General features: G+C 34.1%; 3 protein-coding genes across 3 annotated transcripts in view; 1 reads left to right on the top strand and 2 right to left on the bottom strand.

The window, feature by feature from the left end:
* Nucleotides 1-9,992, top strand: part of LOC146526971 (period circadian protein-like) — a 48,768-nt gene extending 38,776 nt beyond the window's left edge. The window contains exons 32-33 of the mRNA XM_085206155.1: nt 3,721-3,854; nt 4,370-9,992. Coding sequence (XP_085062281.1) covers nt 3,721-3,854; nt 4,370-4,693 — 458 coding nt within the window. The 3' untranslated portion in view covers nt 4,694-9,992. The remainder of the gene's footprint in view (nt 1-3,720; nt 3,855-4,369) is intronic.
* A 977-nt stretch (nt 9,993-10,969) lies between these two features.
* On the bottom strand, nt 10,970-12,116 carry LOC146526970 (uncharacterized). The gene is made up of 2 exons (XM_085206154.1): nt 12,099-12,116; nt 10,970-11,494 (listed from the first exon to the last, which is right to left on the bottom strand). Exons 1-2 carry the CDS (start codon nt 12,114-12,116, stop codon nt 10,970-10,972), a joined length of 543 nt encoding a protein of 180 aa, XP_085062280.1.
* A 741-nt stretch (nt 12,117-12,857) lies between these two features.
* On the bottom strand, nt 12,858-17,324 carry LOC146526969 (uncharacterized). The gene is made up of 2 exons (XM_085206153.1): nt 17,197-17,324; nt 12,858-13,369 (listed from the first exon to the last, which is right to left on the bottom strand). The coding sequence occupies exons 1-2, from the start codon at nt 17,322-17,324 to the stop codon at nt 12,868-12,870; spliced, it is 630 nt and encodes a 209-aa protein (XP_085062279.1). The 3' UTR covers nt 12,858-12,867.
* Nucleotides 17,325-24,210: the final 6,886 nt, after the last annotated feature.

The raw sequence follows: 24,210 nt of genomic DNA, 5'->3' as shown, positions 1-24,210 counted from the left end.
TTCATAGCAATAAGACAAACTTGCGAATTTTATTTATTCAATAAGCGAATACAATTTTTTAGTATAATCTATCTATATATATAAAAGGATATGTTTCCACTGACTGAGGTAAGACGCACGCACAGTCGTCGCACGTCGTGGACATCCACTGAGAAGGTATTTTGAATAATTTTAACCCTATAGGGGTGAAATAGGGGTTGAAAATTTGTATGAAAAAAAAATTAAATCAGTACCGATTTTTATGAAATTTGAAATTCTGACTCTTAAAAATATTTAATTGAACACATATTTCGGAGTCTTTTAGAATTCACCCTTTGTTTCCACCCATTTGTTTTCAGTTTTAAGTAAGATTTGATGCTTATTAGTATAATACATTAAATAATAAATTGAGTATAAATAGAATTTTTTATATATTTTTTATATTTAATATATATTTTTTTCTTAAATTAAATATTAGATCCCTACTATGCCACTTAACAAGACACTGAAAAACAGAGTAATATAAAAACAAAATCAGGAAGGAAATAAATAAATATTAGAAAACTTAAGTTTGAAATATTTGTTTTCGTAAGTTATGCTTTTTTTTTACTTTTTCACATAACTTACTTAACGTTTGATCATAGTATAGCCATCTCTGCCGCGTACGCGCACCGATAGCACATACTCGCCAGGGTGCGTCTGGGAGTCAAGTGTTCTCCATCATCAAGTGTTCCGCATCCTTTGATGGTATCATGATCCTACGATACCATTTGAAACAAGTTGGAAAATATTTAATTTATTTTAGTAGTTGAAGTATTCTTATATCTTCAAGTAAACATAATGTGCAATTTTGTCAGTATGAGGCCTTATGGCCTTTATATATAAAAAGTATCCATAGTAAATATATTTATAAAACATATATAAGCTACTACTTCCAAAATATATTTACTTAAATCTATATACATTATGGGTAATAAATAGCTAATGGCATTTTAAATGAAGTCTAATTATAAAAAAAATAATGAAATAGATTTTAAATTACAAAATGTTATTTTTTGTTAACCTGAAAATATGCTTAAAAAATAATTCTTTAATTAAACGAGACACTAGACGAGAATAAAAATTATAAGAATGCAATGTTCGATGTAGAAGAATTATTGATTTTTTATGGGATATTTTTTTTTAAGTTATAAAATATCAAAATGTAGCGTATTATTATGTTGTGAGTGAGTAATTTTACTCCTCTTATAGTTAACATGTTTATACTTCACTAATTTTGGCCTTTGCGGATCGTAAGACAAGACAATAATACAGCATTACGTACTGCGACCTTGTCTTTCTGGTTTAGATAAATCCCAGAAGTTTGGCTGGTCCCAAGACGTGTTCAGCTATGTCACATGTGGAATATATATTTATTAAAATTCCTTCATTCTAGGCCACTTGCCTCACAATATATTTTTATCTCGTGCTCAACAAAACAATTGTCAAGAACTCTTTCGCCAATTGGAAAGAGTTTGGAGACAATGGCAGTTATAAATTAATGTATCTACTTATAATATGTTTTACAATGCTATATGCCAACAGGCCTGACATAATTGTATGTGTATTGTATTCGAATAATTATTTATATTTAATATCGAGTTTAGCGTGGTGGCGAGTTCAACGGAAAGTAGAGAAGGGAGTGTCTTAGAGTACTATATTCCCTCTTCCTACCATTTATTTAAATGGTATTAAATACACAGACATATGAAAACGGGAATAAAATATATCTTAAACATAATAGAATTAGAATCTATATTGCTGCATGTTTCCAAGTTAATATTTGTTACTTCTTAATTTATGACATTATAGTTAAAGGTGCCTATTTATATTCATTAGATACGAATATAGCACAAGAATTACACATTCAATATAATACGATATAACGTTAGCCTGAGCAAAGAGCGAGTCGCTTCCTGAGTCTATCAATCCAATGATTCTAAAGATTCACGGAGATTGACCGAACGACGATAGTGAAATTGTACTTATTGGTACAATTTCACTACTTTCACTATCGACATTCTTGATCAGTTGTTAACTTGTGAAAATAATGCGCAAATTGTACAATTAAGTACAAATTCGCGTCCCAAAAAGTTTGTACCTACAGATACGATTCATAACATAATACTTAAAAAAAAACTTAATTTATACTTGCGGTTGCGCCAAACAATAGCTTGAATTATTCCTTTACAACGCCATCTATCGGAAGATATGTTAAACTATTAATTTATTTCAGAAATTCAAAAAATATTAAATTAAAACATAAAATAAATGATAATTTTTATGTAAAATTAATTAAATATTATTTAGGCTTGTCGTGGCGTATTGGTACAAGCGGGTAATTGTAAACGCGACAAGTTTTGGGTTCGATTTCCTCACGAGAACATGAAATATTTTATTTCATTTCTTTTCACTTCTTTGCTCCTTTTAAGTTACGCCACTCAACACGTAATGCCTCCAGATTTATGTGAAAAGTGGTGAACGGAGTGCTTTTGACTAAGCTTGCAGAGTGCCCTGCTATGTGCGAGATATATATACAAATATTTGTATTTAATAAATATTTGTAACCAAAGCGGGCGAAACCGGCCAGATCGGCTATTATGTAATATTTGAAAACTTTTTTATCAATTAAATTATTATGAAGCCGTCGTGGCGGTGGGGCGCAAGGGTGTGATTCTTCGCTCTGTTATCGAGGGAAGAGCGAGGCGTTGAGTTCCGCATATACGATACCTCCAGAATTGGGCAGAGAGGGAAACAGAGTGTGTTAACACTGTGTTCCCTCTGCATACCCTGGTGGGTGCGGATACAGAAAAAAAAAATAGTGGTGGGGCCATCATGGCGGTGTATAGCAGCCACACAGCGTCTCATTGTAAATGCAACGGTTGTAGGTTCGATTCCCACTCGGGGAAATGAATTATTTTCATTTTCTCGCTCTGATATTAAGACGCCGCGTTGAGTTACGCCAGTCAATACACAATATCTAGAAAATTAGGTAGCACGTGGAGAACGTGGAGAGAGAGTGATATTAACTGTGTTTTTATAGAATTATAAAGGAATAATTCACGAAAGTAGTCAATTTCTATTATATTATTTGATTATAGAAATAAAATGATATGCGACATATTTTTTATAAATATGCTATTTTATCGTTATTTTATTGTATTATTTGTAATTATTTTTTTGTTTTATCTGTGTATTAAATTATTTTGCCGCCAAAATAATTATTCTTATGTAATATTAAAGAATGCGAATATTAGATCACACCTTTTGTGTTGCTTGTTCAAACAGCATCCATTGTTAGAATGTAATTTGCCTTTGCCTTTGCGAAATTATGATTTTATTTAAATGACTTTCCTAATGTTGATGTTTTAAATATGTATTATTTGTATGTTGACATTATTATAAATATGAGGCTATCGTGGCGCAACATGTGATGTTTGTGGGTTCGATTCTCACTCGGGGGAGTATTATATTTACAAAAATATTTTAAGTTCCGCTATTAAGTTTCGTATTATGTTTACGATAAATTATCTCTGCGTATATCTACCCATATCTGGGATAGGAAGCATTAATAGCTATATTTTATTATTAATAATAGTTATATAAATATTACGCTGTAAAACTACGAGTATTCAATTCAATTCTATCAAATTATATTTTTTTATTAAATGCAATAAATTTAATTGGATTTTCTTCATAAAGGTGTCCAGCGGCAGGCGCAGACAGCCCTCATCGTAAGCAGCGTTGCTCTCGCAGTTTTGATTCTCATCGTCATTATATTATGCAGGGGAAAACTGTCTTGGCGTTATATTAAGCAGAAATTTCAGCCTTCAAAGGTAATAAATATTATTTGTTCTTTTTTTTTCTTTTAGCTTCACGCTGCATCCCGCGCGTAGCAGGATAGGCAGAGGATTCATAGTATTAATACACTCCTTTCCGCACTTTCCGTCGAATTATGGGGCTATTACGTGTTGAGTGGCCTCGGAACTAGAGCGAAGAAATAAAATTGTTAAATATTTCTTTCCCTCGAGTGGGAATCGAACTCACAACCTGTCACACGCTAGTGCCCCTGCGCCACGACTGCAACTACTTTTCTGTATCTTTATAAAAGAAAAAGAATCACGGAAGAAGTATCTGAAAAAAATCTTCATAATTTCTATTCATTACCTATACCGTATTAGATACTGATTTTGCGACTAATAGAAGAATTTTGTTTTCTTATTAAAGTATATTATGGGTTTTTATCTAAAAATATTCTATAAAAAGAATGCAATGCTTCAATATCTTCCAATTTACTTCAAGTCAACTAAATAAGGTTATAAACAATTTATATTCAGGTTTTTCTTCCCAGAATCGTGTGAAGCAATACCCAGGTGATCTTACGCATCATAACCCCCACGCGGAAATGGCAATGCCGAAACCGAAACCCGAATTGAAACTAGAGATACGAAACCCCGACCCACCAAAACGACAGAACCCACAGCCACTGAACGCCAGGGACTTAGATAACAGAACCCAAACCGAGAAAAGCGTTGGCGCAACGACCCCGAAGACTATAAGCACGACGTTAAGCAATCGACATCCAGCTGAAGATACGACGTTAGATTTCTCATATGATAATATGGGTATGAATGTGACACCTCCAGAGCAGCCGGCCGGTAGTCACAGGTTCTGAGGCCCGGCTGTGACGTTTGGCGGAGAAACGGTCACGTTAATAAATAATATATAATGCACTTTTTATATATTTAAAAGTGTGTTATTAATATGGATATTTTGTCAGTAGAAGTTTAAGTTTATTATAATAACATTAATGATGGAATTTGTAAAGTAGTATAAAATACTGAAATATCTGTATTTTCTTGTTTTTGTTTTTGATTGAATTATTTACATTTTTATAAATGATTTAGTCGAAATATTAAAAACATACAAGTATCTAGAAGATATAATACGTATACAGAAGAAGGAGCAAGAAGATGATGTATAATTGGTGATGATATAAATGTCCGCTCGTCGTCGTACCCTCGATCGATATCCCTGGCTCATCAGTGAGATACGAAGCATCACATATATAGTTCAGTAGAGCACAAACATCACATGTTGCGGCAGGATATACCTACCTATTATAATTGTTTCCTGGGAAAGTATTTATTTCGATTTAACTAGAACAGTAACGTGGAAGTCTCTTTTAATTGGTTCACGCTGTTTCCCGCACACAGCAGGATAGGCAAAGGGAATCCAGTGTTCCCCATTTAGAGGTATTATAGCTTGATATAATTCAAATATTAGGAATTATAATTCAGTTCAAAATAATGACCTACAATGCTTTGATAGATACTGCTGGCCGAGCATAACGTAACAAATTAATATGAATGCGTTACTTCACAGTAATTTTCAAATATTATTCTAATGAATAATTACAAGTAATATATTATCAGTCAGTCTATTAATAAATTATCTCATTTTACTACGGATTATTGCCAGAAATGTTAATAGACTGAAACACTTCGGTGGTGTAATTAAAATGTAAAAGTCATTTTGACGTCAATTATCCATAATATTCGCCATATCATGCAAATATTTAGGAAGTTTGAAATATCTTCTTAATTTTCAATTCAATATTATATTTAAATAGTTTTTGTTGTCTTCTAATTGTTAAAGATGTGTATATTTTAGTATAGTAATAAAGTAAGCGCGGCTGAAATCGTTTTTTATTATACGAGTTGTCACTATAGTTCTATATTTATTCTATGTAAGTAATACATTTGTTGTTCATTATTGTTTGTTCATTACTGTTAAACGAATACTATATATAGGTACATATATGAAATATGTAGTTACAAAAATAGTTCAATAAATCTCGCTGGCAAGCAATAATGAGAAATAAGTGATAAATTAATTCATATATGTGTATGTATGTGTAATATGTATAAGCATTTGATGTAACCTTTTTCATTCACAATAGTGTACGTCCGTCCGTCCGTCCGTCCGTCCGTCCGCTTTTACTCTAGACTTGTTGTTTTATGAATGTTTAATGTAAATGTCATTTTGTGTTTGTATATTTCTCCCTTCCCCTCCTTTATCAAATAGCTTTTAATATTGTGATTTATTGTCAAAATTAGCTTAAAAACTTGAAATATATTTTATAAATATATTTCGTCCGCGGACTTCTGAAATAAATTTGAAAAATAATATTTGTGCACCTCCTATTGTAATATAAATCTCGACTTTTTGATTTAATGGAATTTAACATGCATTAGTATTGCAAAGTCAATTATGATCCCTTTGTATTTTTTTTTATTATTAAAATAAATATAGTCCGCCTGACATTGCCCATTGAAATGAATTAGGGTTATCGAAACGCACGTTATCTAGATTGCATTTCCGATGCACATATATTACATTCGAATTTAGATTAGATTTTCATTTCCCTTTGTTAATTCTTATGGTTCATTTTCGCAATATGTGTAATATAATGTCGTAAATACCATATTATTGTGCTCCTTCCCCCCAAAATGGGAAATAATGAAATAGTCTTAAAGGATGAAGGATGGGAATCCTTGGACGCGACGTACACTAGTTACAAATAATAGAAATACATTAAATACGAAGGAGACTTGACTGTTGACTTTTTGACTTTGCCATGTTAACTTTTCTAGTGGATGGTCTCTCAAAGTGCATTGAATCACTCAGAGTCACTTAATAAGAACAACATTACTTACCATGTCATGTCAGGTGTTTCAAATTATTTTAAAGTCAGCTTATAGTATTAAATGTACTTTCCTCTATATCAATTTTCATATGTATAATATATGAGTAGCATACTAATAAAATGCAATCTCTAACCCTAGTTGTACTCGTCACTCGATGTATCATCAACTACGTCAAATATGAAAAATGATGAAAAAAAAACAAATCGGAATATCTGGGCATTATGGAAAAAAATTTTTAACAAAAAGATTGAAGAAATCATAAGTAAAATAATAATTTGCAATATATTTCTTATTAGTAATAAAAAAAAATATAAATGTGGTCCTTATTGTGACGTTATATCGTAGTACTTTAAAAATACATTTATCAACAGTCACATAATCAATTCTTTTTTTAAAGTCATTCTTTTGCCAAGCATCTTACCAGCGCGATTCAGAAAATGACATCTTTTGCATGAAATATATTATTATAATTTGTTAAGATTACTCTTCAAGATTTTCATTAATATTCCTTTTCGATGTAACTAATGTTTAACAAATAATAACTCAATAATATGTTTTATGCGTTATCAACATTCATTACTATAATATTATATGTAGTCAATAGACATCGTTGCGTATCTGTTTCTACTTTGTCAAATATAAATTTCTTGAAACCTTTAATGTTTTGATAGACTGTATGTATACTGTATCGCTATACAGTAACCTTTACAAACTATTCAATTTTATTTATTTTGTAGTTTGTACTACGAATGAATTTGTTTAAAATAACATATTTTTATCAACATTAATTATTTATTGTTGAATCTCTTTCCTCCAGCGCCATGGCTCTGGGAAACGGCAGCTGGGCGATGCCCTCTCGCCGTGGTTTATGGCGGCGGCCATTACTATGACCGCGTCCTTGTGGTGGGCACTAGGCCCGGTGGAGACGCAAGCCGGCCGATGTGAGCCTCTAGGCTTTCCATTTTGAGGTCTTTGTGGAGTGTTGAATTTCGAAGGTGCCTGGGTTATTCGCCGTAAGGCGAAGTCCTGGACCACCTGCACAATTCTTCGCTGGTTCTCGCTGACGAGGGCGTACCACGCGGGGCTAGCGTATGTCAAGTGAGGCCTGACATATGCCTTGTCACATCTATGTCTATCACAACCCCCAGGTTGGTTGCTCGGCTGCTCCAGGGGACCTGTTGGCCCTGCAGGATCAGCGGAGAAGGCTGTCTCATCTGGGTACCAAAGCTGATCGCTTAGGTTTTTGCGATGTTCAGCTCGAGCCTCCTCTCCGCCAGTCAGTCCGGCAGCAGGTCGAGGGCGCGCTGTAGCTTCACGGCTGCATGGTTGGGGTTGAGCGACTTCGTAAACAGTACGATATCACCCTGGATAATTTTTTTTTTATATTTTCAATGTACAGAAACGACTTTTCTACACATTTATTATAAGTATAAATGTAGATCTTGTTTAGTACTTAAGAAAATCTATTTTAGTTATTAGGTATATATAAGATTATAAACGTCCATACGATACATTCCAATTACTTTATTATTTTAGATATTGTTTAGATATTATTAGCTAGTCTTAGGTAGATCCCTAGTAACATCTCAGCACTTGATCAATACAAATGCTTTAATAATTATAATTTTATAATCACAAAAACACACCCTCTGAACTTGATATTAAAAAAAATACAGAATTTAAATTATTAAATGTAACTCAATGCTATTACGAAAACCACACCGATGTGCCTGTATTTAAACTAACTAAAATAGATACAAGCTATTTATAATTTTATATGCATTTCATCGGTTGATTGAAAATTCTGTGGTCGTCTACCGTCGGACCTCTCAATCGAAAATGTGGAAGGGTAAATATTATGTAATGCGAGGTTCGCGACCGAATAGAGTTTTTTTTAATTAATTTCAACAAAAAAAAATAAATAATAAAAATAAAATAAATGCGTTCGTTTTAACTAAGTTTTTCGTTGCTAATTATTACGCACCTACATGTGTTTCACTGTGTCTCTTACACTCTTACATGTTAAGAATTTATAAACATATCCAAATTCTATATAATAATTACAGATGTATAGATGTTGAATTTATCAGCGCCAAGAGGCGCTGGTTCCAATTCAAATAAGATTAAAGATTTGAAAGTGTTCTTCTTAGATTAAGTGTTTATTTAACATATGATTAAATGTTATATTGTTCTCGTATAAGAAAACACTAGAATGACGTTGATTTTCTTAATTCATACATTTTTATATAAATAAGTACATATTTATAATGATCAACTTGTTGCTATGTCTTTCTAAATATTTCAAAATTCTATCGACTTAGATAAAAAAAAAACGTAAAATTAAATTAAACAATAAATTAAATTTTGGAATAATTTTGTAGCAACTGGGTTTGTAGGCGGTTAAAAACGCTTTTATATGTTTCGAAAGAATTTGAATTATATACATACATTACAATAGTGAAATAATAGATTTCACAGTTATATATTTCTGTTTTGTCCCTATCTGCTCATGTCTTGTATTTAGATTCAGACGTAGAATAAATTTGTAATACCCACTCCGCGGCAACAGGATACTTAAATAGGATTAAATACGTGGTATATCCCACTTACGACTTAAGTATAATATTAAAATTATTACGATTCAAAATCGATATGTAACAATTATTTTAATATTTAGAATAAAATATTAAAAACTAAACGCTAAAACTAAGTAAGTATTTGTATATACAGAGGCCCTCAGAAAGTCCGTCCATTTGTTTGTAAGAATATGTTAAGAAATATTTTACATAAGGAATTTGATTAATATTGTAATTAATACTGCTCACACATTTATTGTGTAACGTGAGAATATTGTTATTAATAACTTGGTATGATACTTTACTAATATATTATAATTATTGTTATTTCTAATCCGATTTAAAGTATTATGGCATCTTAGAGTTTGTCTAATAAATTATGTACTTCTTATGTTTTGTGTTCTTTATGTTATTTTCATTTTCTACGCTATGGCGGCTATGGTGCTGTAAAATCACATTATCTTTCCATTAAGTTGGTGAAAGTGCCGACTCTGATAGAATAAAATTTTCAGTAGATTGTAAATTTTCTTTGGTCTGCGGCCTAATGGAAAAACCCGATTGGATTGGAATCCAAGGCATTGCTTATTTTAAATATGTATTTCAGTTTGAAAATTTTCTTCTATAGAGAAAATAACATTTTGCTTTATCATGAAACATCGCTATTTTAAAAACTATTAAATTTTTACTTGTATTGATTTTTTGTATTTTTTTTAAAGTAGATAATCATTTTTATTCTATCTATCATATATCTATTGTGGCGAGTCGTGGCGCAGCGGCAGAAGCGTGTGCTGTAAACACGACATGTTGTGACTTGTGGGTTCGATTCCCGCTCCAGGAAATGAGATATTTAATATTATAATAGATATTTAATATTCATTTCTTCGCTCTGTGGTCAAGGTATAGTTCGGCGTTAAGTTCCGTCATTTAACACGCGATGCCTCTCGAGCAGCGGAGTATCTTAACACAAGGCCCTCTCTGCCTACCCTGCTAAATATAAGATACAGTGTGTAAAAAATCAATATTTATAGAAATGTTTCAGGAAGATAAATATTATAGGTAGGTACAATTTTCATACCTAAATTCGATTAACAGATTTCAAGGGAAACTTATTATGGATGCTCCAATTAGTGGCATTAATATGAACACTTTGACTAATGCTATTATACCTGATGAGGTTTACGTTCTGTGTGAGCCAAATGATTGAGAGTCTATTTAAAACAAATTTGTATATATATTTAGATAATAGCAATTGATAGTGTACATGATAATATATGTTCTTAATTTTGATTTGACAGCACTATATTAATTATGTAATCTTTTATTCTTTATACCTATCTAGTATATATTTTGACAAATATTTTCTTTGATTCTGGAAGTATAACATTTTTATACTTTTTTCAGTGCGTCTCTTGCTAAGATAAAAGCATAGCGTGGTTAAAACGTTATTTCTTTCACGAGGTTCCGGTATTTTATTGTTGAATGGTTCTTTACGTACCGATCGCTCTACGTTGATTCTATCATTATTATCTATTAAATTACATATTTTTAACAAAGAAACTTATATTTTTTCATATAATTTATTTTCTGTCAAATGCCTATTATAATATGCGAACACAAATATGTATTTGTTCAAGAAATATTCTCGTTTTCAAAGTAAAATGTACTTCAATAATTATAATTGAAGCGATTTAATATCCTTTTCAATTTCTTTCGTATTACTTTATTTTTATGTTGTTCAAGCATATCAGTGTAGGCGTCTGAGAATGGCATTATATTGATACCTCCATCTGGACTCACTATGCCAGGTAATCCTGGGACCATCCCGAATTGCCCAGGAATCCTAGGAGGCGGCATTAGACCAGGTGGGGGCATTGGGAGGAAAGAAGGCACGGGTACAGGTATAGGTACAGGTTGCAGCATGGGTAACAAACGAGGGTCAACAGCAGGCGGTGTTTGCGGTAGCGAGGGTACGGTGGTGCTTGGAGGGCAGTACGGCGTTTGGGGCAGATCAACGTTTATTTTATTTTGACAGTATTCTGGTATGTTTCTTGGATACCAATATAGTGGATTGCAAGGATTTTCTAAAGTAGGTCGGTTGTCGTGTTCTTTATTATTTAAAGGATCCATATATGTTAAGCCAGTTAAAGTACACGAAATTTCTGATACAAACGACATCACCAAAAGGATATGCTGAAAAAAATATTTATAAGAAGGGTAAAATATGTGTGAAATAGATAATTTTTAAATTATTATCTGCATGTCAAGCTTACCATTTGGTGTGAATAAACGCTGTTTCTTATAATTTTCATTAGTGGAGTTGTTGATTGCAATGATTGTATTTGTGATTTTAAAGTGGAATTTCTCTCTATGTAGATTCTTTTCAATGAAAGGACTTTTTTGAACGGACAATAGGGTCTCTTTTATTTTTTTCATAGAACAATGAGCATAGAAAATGGGCAAACTTTTCACTTTAATAAAACTCAATGGATTTCAATAGTACTGATGTTATGATGAATTTTGTGTTTCTTTTAACTATTTTATATTAAAAGTTACATAATAAATATTATGTCAGTCACGACTAGGGACAAAGTGTGATTGTAACTGCGACAGACTGTGGGTTCGATTCCCATTCGAGGAAATGAAATATTTAATATTTCTGTTTTCTTTGCTCTGATATCGAAGCAAAGCGCGATATTGATTTGCAATGCCTCCAGAATTCGGCGGAAAATGGAGAACCCTTTCTTTCCTTCTGCTTACTCTGCCTTTTCTGCTTTTGTGCGGGATACAGCATCACTTCCACTTTTCGTGCCATTTGGGCTTGAAATTTTCACGCTTTCTCAAGGTGTACAAGGTACGGAATCTATATTTATAATACTTGATGATACATTTCTTTAAAGAATTGAAGTTAAGAAGTTCATTGAGAAAACACACAAAAGAAAAAAAATATATTTATTGATTGTTTTAAGCTTATAATTTAAGAACTTTTTATTATTTAAACCCAGTACAATTCTATTCCTGGCGTATTCGATTCTCTCAAACATAATTGAATTACTCAAGTCCTTAGAGCTCCAACTTTGATTAAAAATGACTTCCAACTACAAAGAGGTCACTCAAACACTATGAGTTTAAAAAGTCAGTCGTTTACCGTCTAGTAAGACGATATTAGATGTCAGGGGATAATATAAAACGCACAAAGAACGAGGCTATGGATTTAGTAAATAATGAAAGATTTTTATACACTACTCTAAAGAATAAAATGCTAGAACCATTAAAAGGATTCATAGAAAAGTAATATGAGATTTATATTTACGGAAGAATGCAATATCATAAAAAAAAAATAATTAAATGTGAAACTGAGAGCAAAGATTTTAAAGACTAGACTTGTTATAGTTTAAATTTAGTTTAATGAGTTGCAGTTAGCTAGATATAGAAAGTAAAATGAATGTATTGCGAATAATATTTTAAAATACAAAAAATATAAAACAAATCGGTTTTTAATCTTTTTTATTACATTAATTAAATTACATATTTTATCATTATTATTATTGTTTTCATATATTTACTTAATAATAAGAGTTCGCGTAAGCTTTACTCAATTTCTTTATCATGTCCACAGTTTTGTAGGACACAGGTTGTCGATACAGAGCTGTCATACCGAAAAACGGTGAAATAGCCAAAGTCGGGGCACTGGGTAAAGAATTTACGTCTCTTTGTATCATTTTGAACAATATTTGAAATGGTGTCTGTGGTTCTATTTCATTATATGACTTTTCAGTTCTATAAATAGGAATATGTAAGTAACTCGATGAATATATAGATTCGGCCTGGTGTTCTTTTTCTTTAACAATTCTGTATGGCGTGAGTGTACGTAGTCCGGAGAGCATTAACTTTTCAAACATTTGTAAGCATTCTTCCGGCAAATGTAGAGGATGCCAGTGAAATGGGTTGCACTCGTTCACGTCCCTGTAGCGTTGTGGGAAGTCAAGGTCGTCCATGTACGTGATCCCAGTAATGGATGCTTCCAAATAATGCCCAAAAAATAAGGGCCAGCTCAGCCAAATAAGCCTGTGGTTTAAGGAAATTAATTTTAGCGAAATAAAAAGTATTAATTGTTAGACAATTAAAATTGATATAAAACTATATATATTTAAATGTACATTTGGCCGTGTTTGAATCGTTAATATGTAATAAATCTATTTATGTAATCTTAAATATATATGTACTAATCTTTAGATCAACAAATAAATAAATAATGAAGGTTAAATTTCTAAAGCGAAATACTCAGATGACAATGTAGTGGAACTGCACCGGTACCATGTAAACACAATTAAAGCAATCCGCAACTTCTCGCCAATACTCGTATATGTGGGCGTGAAATTTATTCTGCGTTAAAATAATTCATCAGTACGCTCATCCGTGGTTGCTCATCCGTGTTTTGAGAGGTCACCTCCTATAATTGCCCCCCTTTTGCTGAACTTGTTACTTTATAATAGTACCTAACACTATTGATCGTTGACCATTAATTAGCAATCTATAGTCTATTCATTTGGGCGTGAGACAAAATGTAAGCAAAGAAAACAAAGTTTCTCAAACTTTTTTTTCGCTTTTTTATTTCTATTTAATATTTGTTTTCTAGCAGCATTTCTATCAGCTACCTGTACTGTTCTTATGTTGTCTTTTCTGAAACCCTCACTCCATGAAATGAATGATAGAAATTACTAATGAAAAGGTTGCAAGTAGTCTAATATTTAAAAAAATATTTACAAATATAAATGAACTATATATATATTATATTTTTATATATATATATATATAAATATAATTTTTACAACACGAAACCGACATACTCTAACAAAATTTAAAAATGTTATCTAATATTCTATAACATACCAGCTCATCTTTCAACAATATCACCAGAGCAAAATGTCAGTCAGTATTTCAACGAGGTATTGTTAACACCTGTTTACAGCCACGTTCTCTTGTTCCTTTGAAGAATGTCAGCGAACGAATTTTAAAGACCACCTGCCATGTGATGTAATTGACTTGGTGCGAGTCGAAATACAATGACGCACGCTTTCAGTGAAAAGAAGAAAATAGCAGCAATACATTAAGATTTTCTTTTATTAAAAGAGACATTATTGTTTTACTGTCAACTTTATACTTCAAATGATTTTTTTTATAGATATGCACGAAACGCGGTTGGACGCAGGGTGTTCTGTGTTATCAATTGATATATTTCAATGTAATAAAGTAATAAATACCTACATATTTATCATATATTTATCTATTTCAATTTTTTTTTAGTGTCACTGTATTCCGAATAAAGTATACACTACGGAGGCAGAGGAAACATAGTATTAAGTCACTCCGTTCCCCATTTTCCGCCGAATACTAGAGACATTGCGTGTTTAGTGGCGAAACATTTTTTTCTCGGCACCAGCCATGCCAGCAGCCCAGAAATGAAATTTTAAATTTAAATAAATATTTCATTTCCTCGAGTGGGGATCGAACCCACAACCAATTGCGTTTACTATTACACATTTGTACCCCTGCGCCACGAGAAGCCTCGAATAATCAATTACATTATCTTTCTTTAATAATCTTCTTTAGAATAATGTTATATTATATACTTAAAAAACTCTTCACTTTGCGTCCCGAATGACTTTCTTTAATTTATATATAGCACTAGCGGCCCGCTCGCGGTTTCACCCGCGTGAACTATGTTATTATTAATTTCTGTCTCCATGACTACGTCCTAGTGACGTCTATGCAAAATTTGAGACTCGTAGCATTTGTAGTAACGAAGTTTCATACAAACTTTCGACCCCTAAAACAACCCCTTAGAAGTCGAATATTGCAAATTCCCGTCTTAGCGTGCACCTACGTCCTATAAGTACTCCTTTGCAAAATTTCAGATTCCTAGCACATGTAGTTTCTGAGATTTCGTGATGAGCGAGTGACCTTTCGATTTTATATATATAGATAACTATAGCGGCCGTCGTGACTGTAACGTCATTAGTGCGTTAAATGAAAATAAGAAATATTTAATTTCTCCGAGTGGGAATCAAACAAACAACTGCGTTTGTAGTCGATTTAGGTATATTTTGCGTTATAAATTATAATAAACAAGGATTTGAAACATTTAATGTGGGGCTCTAAGGTACCAGCCATAAATAAGAAATGGTGGTTTCAATGTAATAGGTATTTTTAAAATGTCATATATTTTGTGTATCGAGCAGGCCCGCTGTGTGAATATTTCGGTAATTATATAAATTACCGAAATATAAAAATTTACAAGACGATTTACAAGAATTTCAAATAATTCTTTTATCTTGTACTTGGAATCTCGATGTCGAAATCTATTTTATTCATAGTCAAAGTAGTCATACAATGCTTTGGGGAGGTACCCTGTTACGGTGCTGTTTTTTGGATATCGATAAATTTTTATAAACACCGGTAAAAATATGATCGGTGGGCGTTCACAATTTGGAGGACAACCTGTAAAAATATATTTATTTTTTTAATTTTGTTTACTCATTACATAGAACTTACTTATATTAAATTTTATATTTTAAAACAAATATATAAATAAAAAAAACAAAAAAAATACAGGATCAATAATAAATTTTAAGAGTGTATTTACCTTCTATATTTGTTAGTGTTTCAGTTTCAGTATCAGTGATATTATAGCTAATACAAAAATGAAAACAGAGAACAGTAATGATGACTGCTCTATTCATGATGAAGCCATGGGCTCGATGCTGGCTGACATCAAATTATATTTGTTGTAATTCCTTTCCGATTTCACAACTAATGCCATAAAATAAAAACCAATTCCGTTATAATATTTATTGTTTTATTTTATGACTTTAAAATGTGTTATAATAAAATTGATATGTGATTATATAAATAGTTAAAATAATAATATTTAAAGGAATAGATCTTGAAAATTATAAGCAAATAAAAACTATCAAGAAAAAACAGCTTTACGTCGTATCCCTCACATAGCACTCTTTTTCTTCTAGCATATCGTTATAATTGCCTGGACAATGATAACATATTATAAAGATTGAACCATTGAAGGCGGCGTTTGCAAGATTTTTTTTATCAGCTTCACGCTGTATCCCACACACTGCAGGGTAGGCAGAGGGAACCTAGTGTTAAGACACTCCGTTCTTCACTTTCCGCCGAATTCTGGAGACATTGCGTGTTGAGTGGCGGTACTCAACGCCGCCCTTTGCCTCAACACCAGAGCGAAGAAATGGAAATATAAATTTAAATAAATATTTCATTTCCTCAAGGGGGGATCGTACCCCCAGGAGCCGGTTTACAATCACACTTTTTGCCACTGCCACTTGCCAGACGAAAAAGAGAGCTCAATAATAAGTAATTATGTTAAGAACGTATAAAGATATATTATAAATACAAAAATATAATAAAATGTCTGACTTATACATGAATATTGCAAGTATTTACAGAATATCTTGTGAAAATGTCTGAAACTATTTATTTACCGTTATGAAAAATAAATATTTAAAAATAAAATCCTGTGTAATTTATGTGTGTACGAGTAAAATAATGAGATTTAAAAAAACGCGTAAAGAGATCTCGTTGGCTGCATTCAGGCAATTAAGTTCTTGATAATTTTCCATTTCATTTAATATTTTACTTTTTCTGTTTGTAAATATCAAAGTTGTAAAAAGTTTGTATTTTGTAAAGTATGTTTTTATTATACGTTTAAATGTTAAATATATATAACTGAATTCGACGATTATTATAAATTGTGCTATTTATTTTTAAGCAAAATTGATATACTGAAATGTAAATTATGATATGATACCTTTTCTTTTATTTTTTATTGTTGATAGACAAGCATTTGTCCGCTATCTCACCTGGTGAAGGAAGGTGGAGCATGCTTGCCTAGGTAGTGCCTATTCACTCGTTCTTTAAAGACGGTCAGGTTATACTTGGCGGGGAACAGTTCAGCAGGTAGGGAGTTCCACTCCTTAACCGTTCGCATTAAGAAAGTGGAGGCGAAGCGCCGCGTACGAATAGGTGGTATATGGTGGTGGTATACCTACATTCCCCTTCCTTCCTTTTCTTCGTAGTTTAAGATAATGGGTGCTGAAAGGTGATACTCGGTGTGGAATGTGTCGGACCACATCAAGATTACTACTTTTAAAAGTGTATAAAAAACGTTTGTGCGTTTTTGTTATTTATAACTATGAAATAAAAGATATACCGCGTTGTCCACTTTTCCACTCATTCTATTTTTTTTATTTGTGAAGCCATAATGGCACAGGGGCACAAGCATATGACTAAATGCGTTGTTTAGCGGGTTCGATCCCCACTCGGGGGAATGAAATATTTAATATTTTCATTTCCTCGTTCTGGTAACGAGTACCACCATTGTACACGGAAGGTTTCAAGAATTCGGCGGAAAGTTGGGAACTCAGTGTCCTAATCTTAATACTAGGTTTGCAGGCTGCGTATCCTGCTCTGTGCGTGTTTCAGCGTGAAACTAAAACTAAAAAAAGAGGCCATCAGTAGTTCAGCCTTAAATTGCTATTTTGCGTACCTATTACTAAAACTCAAAATTCCTAATATTTCACATCTATTAAAAGTTTTCCCAGACAATAATGCACACGGGAACATGTGCCGCTTGTTCATTACATGCCCCAAGATTTGTCTCTCGCATTAATAGGAAAAAGATATATGTTGCTGTCAATAAAGAGATTACTATCATCATTATTATTTGTACGATACAGACACTCACATGTGTAGAGCAAGGAGAATTTCTATTTCTATTCCCATGCTGTCTTAGATTATATCTATACTAATATTATAATGGTGAACAGTATGTTTGTTTGAAAGCGCTAATCTCAGAAACTACTGGGTCGACATCAAACATTCTGTTTGGGTTGGTATTCGATGTGACGATGTCATACAGAGCTCTTAATTACTTCCATGTGATGCCGTATCTAGAAGCTAGTATAATATTCTTAGATTAAGACGTTTTAGAGAAATGTTTAAATATTTTTTTTAATACTAAAGTAATAAAAATTAAAATATATGAAATACATAATTTTACTCGCTTGAATAATAATTAACTTTATTTTGAATTTTTTCTGTTTTCGCTGTTATGCGGTCAATAAAACTGTTGAATTTAGAGTTTGTTATAAATGCCGGAATTAGTAGTGTTCTGGGGTAACAATTGCATAGTTTATTCGTATTATCTGACACCGGTGTTATTACATATTCATTTCTTTCAACACTTCTCTTTCTCATTTTCCTTTTCTTTATTTCATCTGTGCATAGGATCGTTTCGATGTTTAATGAATTAAAAAGTTCCTCGAAGACTTTTAAGCTTCGCATTTTATCATTTAAATGATTTGTTTTTGTTTTCATTTTATTCCCAACAAATGCTATAATAATAAAAATATGTTATTTATTATATTTGCGATAACGTAGCGTAGTCACACATGTGTTACTAAGCATGTAGTTTTCTATTTTATTGTGGAAAACTTTTACAATTGAAATAAGCATATGAGGAAATAAAATCAAATATGCAATTTATTGAAGCCTGTCGTGCAGTTGTGTGTTCGATTCCTACTCGAGGAAATGAAATATTTAATATTTGCATTTTCTTGATGAAATATGTAATATTTTCATTTTCTTGATGAAATATGTAATATTTTCATTTATCTTGCTCTGCTGACGAGGTAAAGCGCTGCGCTGAGTTTCGTTACTCAACACGCAGAATGCCAATGTCTTCAGAACGGCTACGGATGACTTAATAGGAACGGAGTTTGTTATCATTAGGTTTCCAGGTTCCTTCTGCCTCCCTAACATGTGCGGTATAGGTACGAAGCTAAAAAACATATCCCTGATCTGGTTAGACATAATACTCTGTAAAAAAGCAAAATCTGAATGGAGGAAAGAAAAGTGAAGGACTAAGTAACATAATTTTTTAAATATCGATTGGTATTTATTTGTTTTCGTGTAAATTATAAGATAGATACAAAACTATCTTTTACTAATTAACCACATTCAACTGAGCCAACAAACTAGTTGAGTTCCGCCACTCAACACGCATTCGTAATATTTGACAGAAAGTAGGGGACGGACTGTTTTAACATTAGGTTCCCTCTACCTACCCTGCTGTAAGCGGGATACACCGTGAAGCTTAATATCATTTTATTCATTGACCACACTTTCAGAGGGGCAGAAAGACATAATTGATGGAGTTGGCGCAATAAGGACTAAACTTTTAATAACTGAAGCGGACTAAAGTTTTGGCTATATCTAGAATATTCAAGTGGGTATTCCTACTGCGGAATTATAAGAAATAATTTTTGGTCAAATAGAACTTTAAATTAAAATTTTATTGTAACTTAATGAAAATATTCTTTTGAGTTCGCTTAGTTGTGGTTAATTTTCAACGGGACAAACTCCTTTGCCTTATGTATAGAGAGTGTGGATTCATATGTCACGTAGTACAATTATATATTACTAGTGGACCCGGACGCGGCTACGCCTGCTTGAACTATATGAATATTTTTGCGTCGGTCTATTATATTTATTTTCATAAGAATGAATATCAAAATGTCGCGGTAACGGTTGCGTAGCGACGCGACGGTTGTTATTAACATGGCAGAATAAATTGCATGTCAAATTAGAAAGTACTTTAAAATATATTAGTTTAAAGCAAGCAAGCAAGCAAGCAAGCAAGCAAGCAAGCAAGCAAGCAAGCAAGCAAGCAAGCAAGCAAGCAAGCAAGCAAGCAAGCAAGCAAGCAAGCAAGCAAGCAAGCAAGCAAGCAAGCAAGCAAGCAAGCAAGCAAGCAAGCAAGCAAGCAAGCAAGCAAGCAAGCAAGCAAGCAAGCAAGCAAGCAAGCAAGCAAGCAAGCAAGCAAGCAAGCAAGCAAGCAAGCAAGCAAGCAAGCAAGCAAGCAAGCAAGCAAGCAAGCAAGCAAGCAAGCAAGCAAGCAAGCAAGCAAGCAAGCAAGCAAGCAAGCAAGCAAGCAAGCAAGCAAGCAAGCAAGCAAGCAAGCAAGCAAGCAAGCAAGCAAGCAAGCAAGCAAGCAAGCAAGCAAGCAAGCAAGCAAGCAAGCAAGCAAGCAAGCAAGCAAGCAAGCAAGCAAGCAAGCAAGCAAGCAAGCAAGCAAGCAAGCAAGCAAGCAAGCAAGCAAGCAAGCAAGCAAGCAAGCAAGCAAGCAAGCAAGCAAGCAAGCAAGCAAGCAAGCAAGCAAGCAAGCAAGCAAGCAAGCAAGCAAGCAAGCAAGCAAGCAAGCAAGCAAGCAAGCAAGCAAGCAAGCAAGCAAGCAAGCAAGCAAGCAAGCAAGCAAGCAAGCAAGCAAGCAAGCAAGCAAGCAAGCAAGCAAGCAAGCAAGCAAGCAAGCAAGCAAGCAAGCAAGCAAGCAAGCAAGCAAGCAAGCAAGCAAGCAAGCAAGCAAGCAAGCAAGCAAGCAAGCAAGCAAGCAAGCAAGCAAGCAAGCAAGCAAGCAAGCAAGCAAGCAAGCAAGCAAGCAAGCAAGCAAGCAAGCAAGCAAGCAAGCAAGCAAGCAAGCAAGCAAGCAAGCAAGCAAGCAAGCAAGCAAGCAAGCAAGCAAGCAAGCAAGCAAGCAAGCAAGCAAGCAAGCAAGCAAGCAAGCAAGCAAGCAAGCAAGCAAGCAAGCAAGCAAGCAAGCAAGCAAGCAAGCAAGCAAGCAAGCAAGCAAGCAAGCAAGCAAGCAAGCAAGCAAGCAAGCAAGCAAGCAAGCAAGCAAGCAAGCAAGCAAGCAAGCAAGCAAGCAAGCAAGCAAGCAAGCAAGCAAGCAAGCAAGCAAGCAAGCAAGCAAGCAAGCAAGCAAGCAAGCAAGCAAGCAAGCAAGCAAGCAAGCAAGCAAGCAAGCAAGCAAGCAAGCAAGCAAGCAAGCAAGCAAGCAAGCAAGCAAGCAAGCAAGCAAGCAAGCAAGCAAGCAAGCAAGCAAGCAAGCAAGCAAGCAAGCAAGCAAGCAAGCAAGCAAGCAAGCAAGCAAGCAAGCAAGCAAGCAAGCAAGCAAGCAAGCAAGCAAGCAAGCAAGCAAGCAAGCAAGCAAGCAAGCAAGCAAGCAAGCAAGCAAGCAAGCAAGCAAGCAAGCAAGCAAGCAAGCAAGCAAGCAAGCAAGCAAGCAAGCAAGCAAGCAAGCAAGCAAGCAAGCAAGCAAGCAAGCAAGCAAGCAAGCAAGCAAGCAAGCAAGCAAGCAAGCAAGCAAGCAAGCAAGCAAGCAAGCAAGCAAGCAAGCAAGCAAGCAAGCAAGCAAGCAAGCAAGCAAGCAAGCAAGCAAGCAAGCAAGCAAGCAAGCAAGCAAGCAAGCAAGCAAGCAAGCAAGCAAGCAAGCAAGCAAGCAAGCAAGCAAGCAAGCAAGCAAGCAAGCAAGCAAGCAAGCAAGCAAGCAAGCAAGCAAGCAAGCAAGCAAGCAAGCAAGCAAGCAAGCAAGCAAGCAAGCAAGCAAGCAAGCAAGCAAGCAAGCAAGCAAGCAAGCAAGCAAGCAAGCAAGCAAGCAAGCAAGCAAGCAAGCAAGCAAGCAAGCAAGCAAGCAAGCAAGCAAGCAAGCAAGCAAGCAAGCAAGCAAGCAAGCAAGCAAGCAAGCAAGCAAGCAAGCAAGCAAGCAAGCAAGCAAGCAAGCAAGCAAGCAAGCAAGCAAGCAAGCAAGCAAGCAAGCAAGCAAGCAAGCAAGCAAGCAAGCAAGCAAGCAAGCAAGCAAGCAAGCAAGCAAGCAAGCAAGCAAGCAAGCAAGCAAGCAAGCAAGCAAGCAAGCAAGCAAGCAAGCAAGCAAGCAAGCAAGCAAGCAAGCAAGCAAGCAAGCAAGCAAGCAAGCAAGCAAGCAAGCAAGCAAGCAAGCAAGCAAGCAAGCAAGCAAGCAAGCAAGCAAGCAAGCAAGCAAGCAAGCAAGCAAGCAAGCAAGCAAGCAAGCAAGCAAGCAAGCAAGCAAGCAAGCAAGCAAGCAAGCAAGCAAGCAAGCAAGCAAGCAAGCAAGCAAGCAAGCAAGCAAGCAAGCAAGCAAGCAAGCAAGCAAGCAAGCAAGCAAGCAAGCAAGCAAGCAAGCAAGCAAGCAAGCAAGCAAGCAAGCAAGCAAGCAAGCAAGCAAGCAAGCAAGCAAGCAAGCAAGCAAGCAAGCAAGCAAGCAAGCAAGCAAGCAAGCAAGCAAGCAAGCAAGCAAGCAAGCAAGCAAGCAAGCAAGCAAGCAAGCAAGCAAGCAAGCAAGCAAGCAAGCAAGCAAGCAAGCAAGCAAGCAAGCAAGCAAGCAAGCAAGCAAGCAAGCAAGCAAGCAAGCAAGCAAGCAAGCAAGCAAGCAAGCAAGCAAGCAAGCAAGCAAGCAAGCAAGCAAGCAAGCAAGCAAGCAAGCAAGCAAGCAAGCAAGCAAGCAAGCAAGCAAGCAAGCAAGCAAGCAAGCAAGCAAGCAAGCAAGCAAGCAAGCAAGCAAGCAAGCAAGCAAGCAAGCAAGCAAGCAAGCAAGCAAGCAAGCAAGCAAGCAAGCAAGCAAGCAAGCAAGCAAGCAAGCAAGCAAGCAAGCAAGCAAGCAAGCAAGCAAGCAAGCAAGCAAGCAAGCAAGCAAGCAAGCAAGCAAGCAAGCAAGCAAGCAAGCAAGCAAGCAAGCAAGCAAGCAAGCAAGCAAGCAAGCAAGCAAGCAAGCAAGCAAGCAAGCAAGCAAACAAACAAACAAACAAACAAACAAACAAACAAACAAACAAACAAACAAACAAACAAACAAACAAACAAACAAACAAACAAACAAACAAACAAACAAACAAACAAACAAACAAACAAACAAACAAACAAACAAACAAACAAACAAACAAACAAACAAACAAACAAACAAACAAACAAACAAACAAACAAACAAACAAACAAACAAACAAACAAACAAACAAACAAACAAACAAACAAACAAACAAACAAACAAACAAACAAACAAACAAACAAACAAACAAACAAACAAACAAACAAACAAACAAACAAACAAACAAACAAACAAACAAACAAACAAACAAACAAACAAACAAACAAACAAACAAACAAACAAACAAACAAACAAACAAACAAACAAACAAACAAACAAACAAACAAACAAACAAACAAACAAACAAACAAACAAACAAACAAACAAACAAACAAACAAACAAACAAACAAACAAACAAACAAACAAACAAACAAACAAACAAACAAACAAACAAACAAACAAACAAACAAACAAACAAACAAACAAACAAACAAACAAACAAACAAACAAACAAACAAACAAACAAACAAACAAACAAACAAACAAACAAACAAACAAACAAACAAACAAACAAACAAACAAACAAACAAACAAACAAACAAACAAACAAACAAACAAACAAACAAACAAACAAACAAACAAACAAACAAACAAACAAACAAACAAACAAACAAACAAACAAACAAACAAACAAACAAACAAACAAACAAACAAACAAACAAACAAACAAACAAACAAACAAACTCTTCCGCTTTATTATATTAGTATAGATTTATAGTTAAATTACACATGTGTTTTGGTTTGATATTAGGGTGTTGAATGTTTAAAAATGATGATATTTTAGAGTATAAACAAGACTTAAATTCTTTAATATTTTTTAATAGAAGAAATTGAAAACGTAGCGCTTGCTTACTTTCTCAAATTTTGCTTCTACGGCAAGTAATAGCTTGCCGTCAAACATCCAGTTGTTTGATTTAAGTACAGCGAATGGAGTGTTACAACACTAGGTTGTCTCTGTCTGTTCTTGTTATTTTCAGGGTGAAATAGTTTCCTTTATAATTTTGAAAATATTAGATTAATATAAATATTCAATCATTCAAATGTTAGATTAACATAAAATTCATCATCAAATAAATATTAAGTAAAAAAAACTTTGCAACT

This window comes from Heliconius melpomene, chromosome 21, assembly GCF_056956725.1.
Source record: "Heliconius melpomene rosina isolate 202511_hmr_F chromosome 21, ASM5695672v1, whole genome shotgun sequence".
NCBI classification, from domain to species: domain Eukaryota; kingdom Metazoa; phylum Arthropoda; class Insecta; order Lepidoptera; family Nymphalidae; genus Heliconius; species Heliconius melpomene.
Note: the sequence above shows the minus strand (reverse complement) of the source record. Positions and strands in the feature narration are given on the sequence as shown.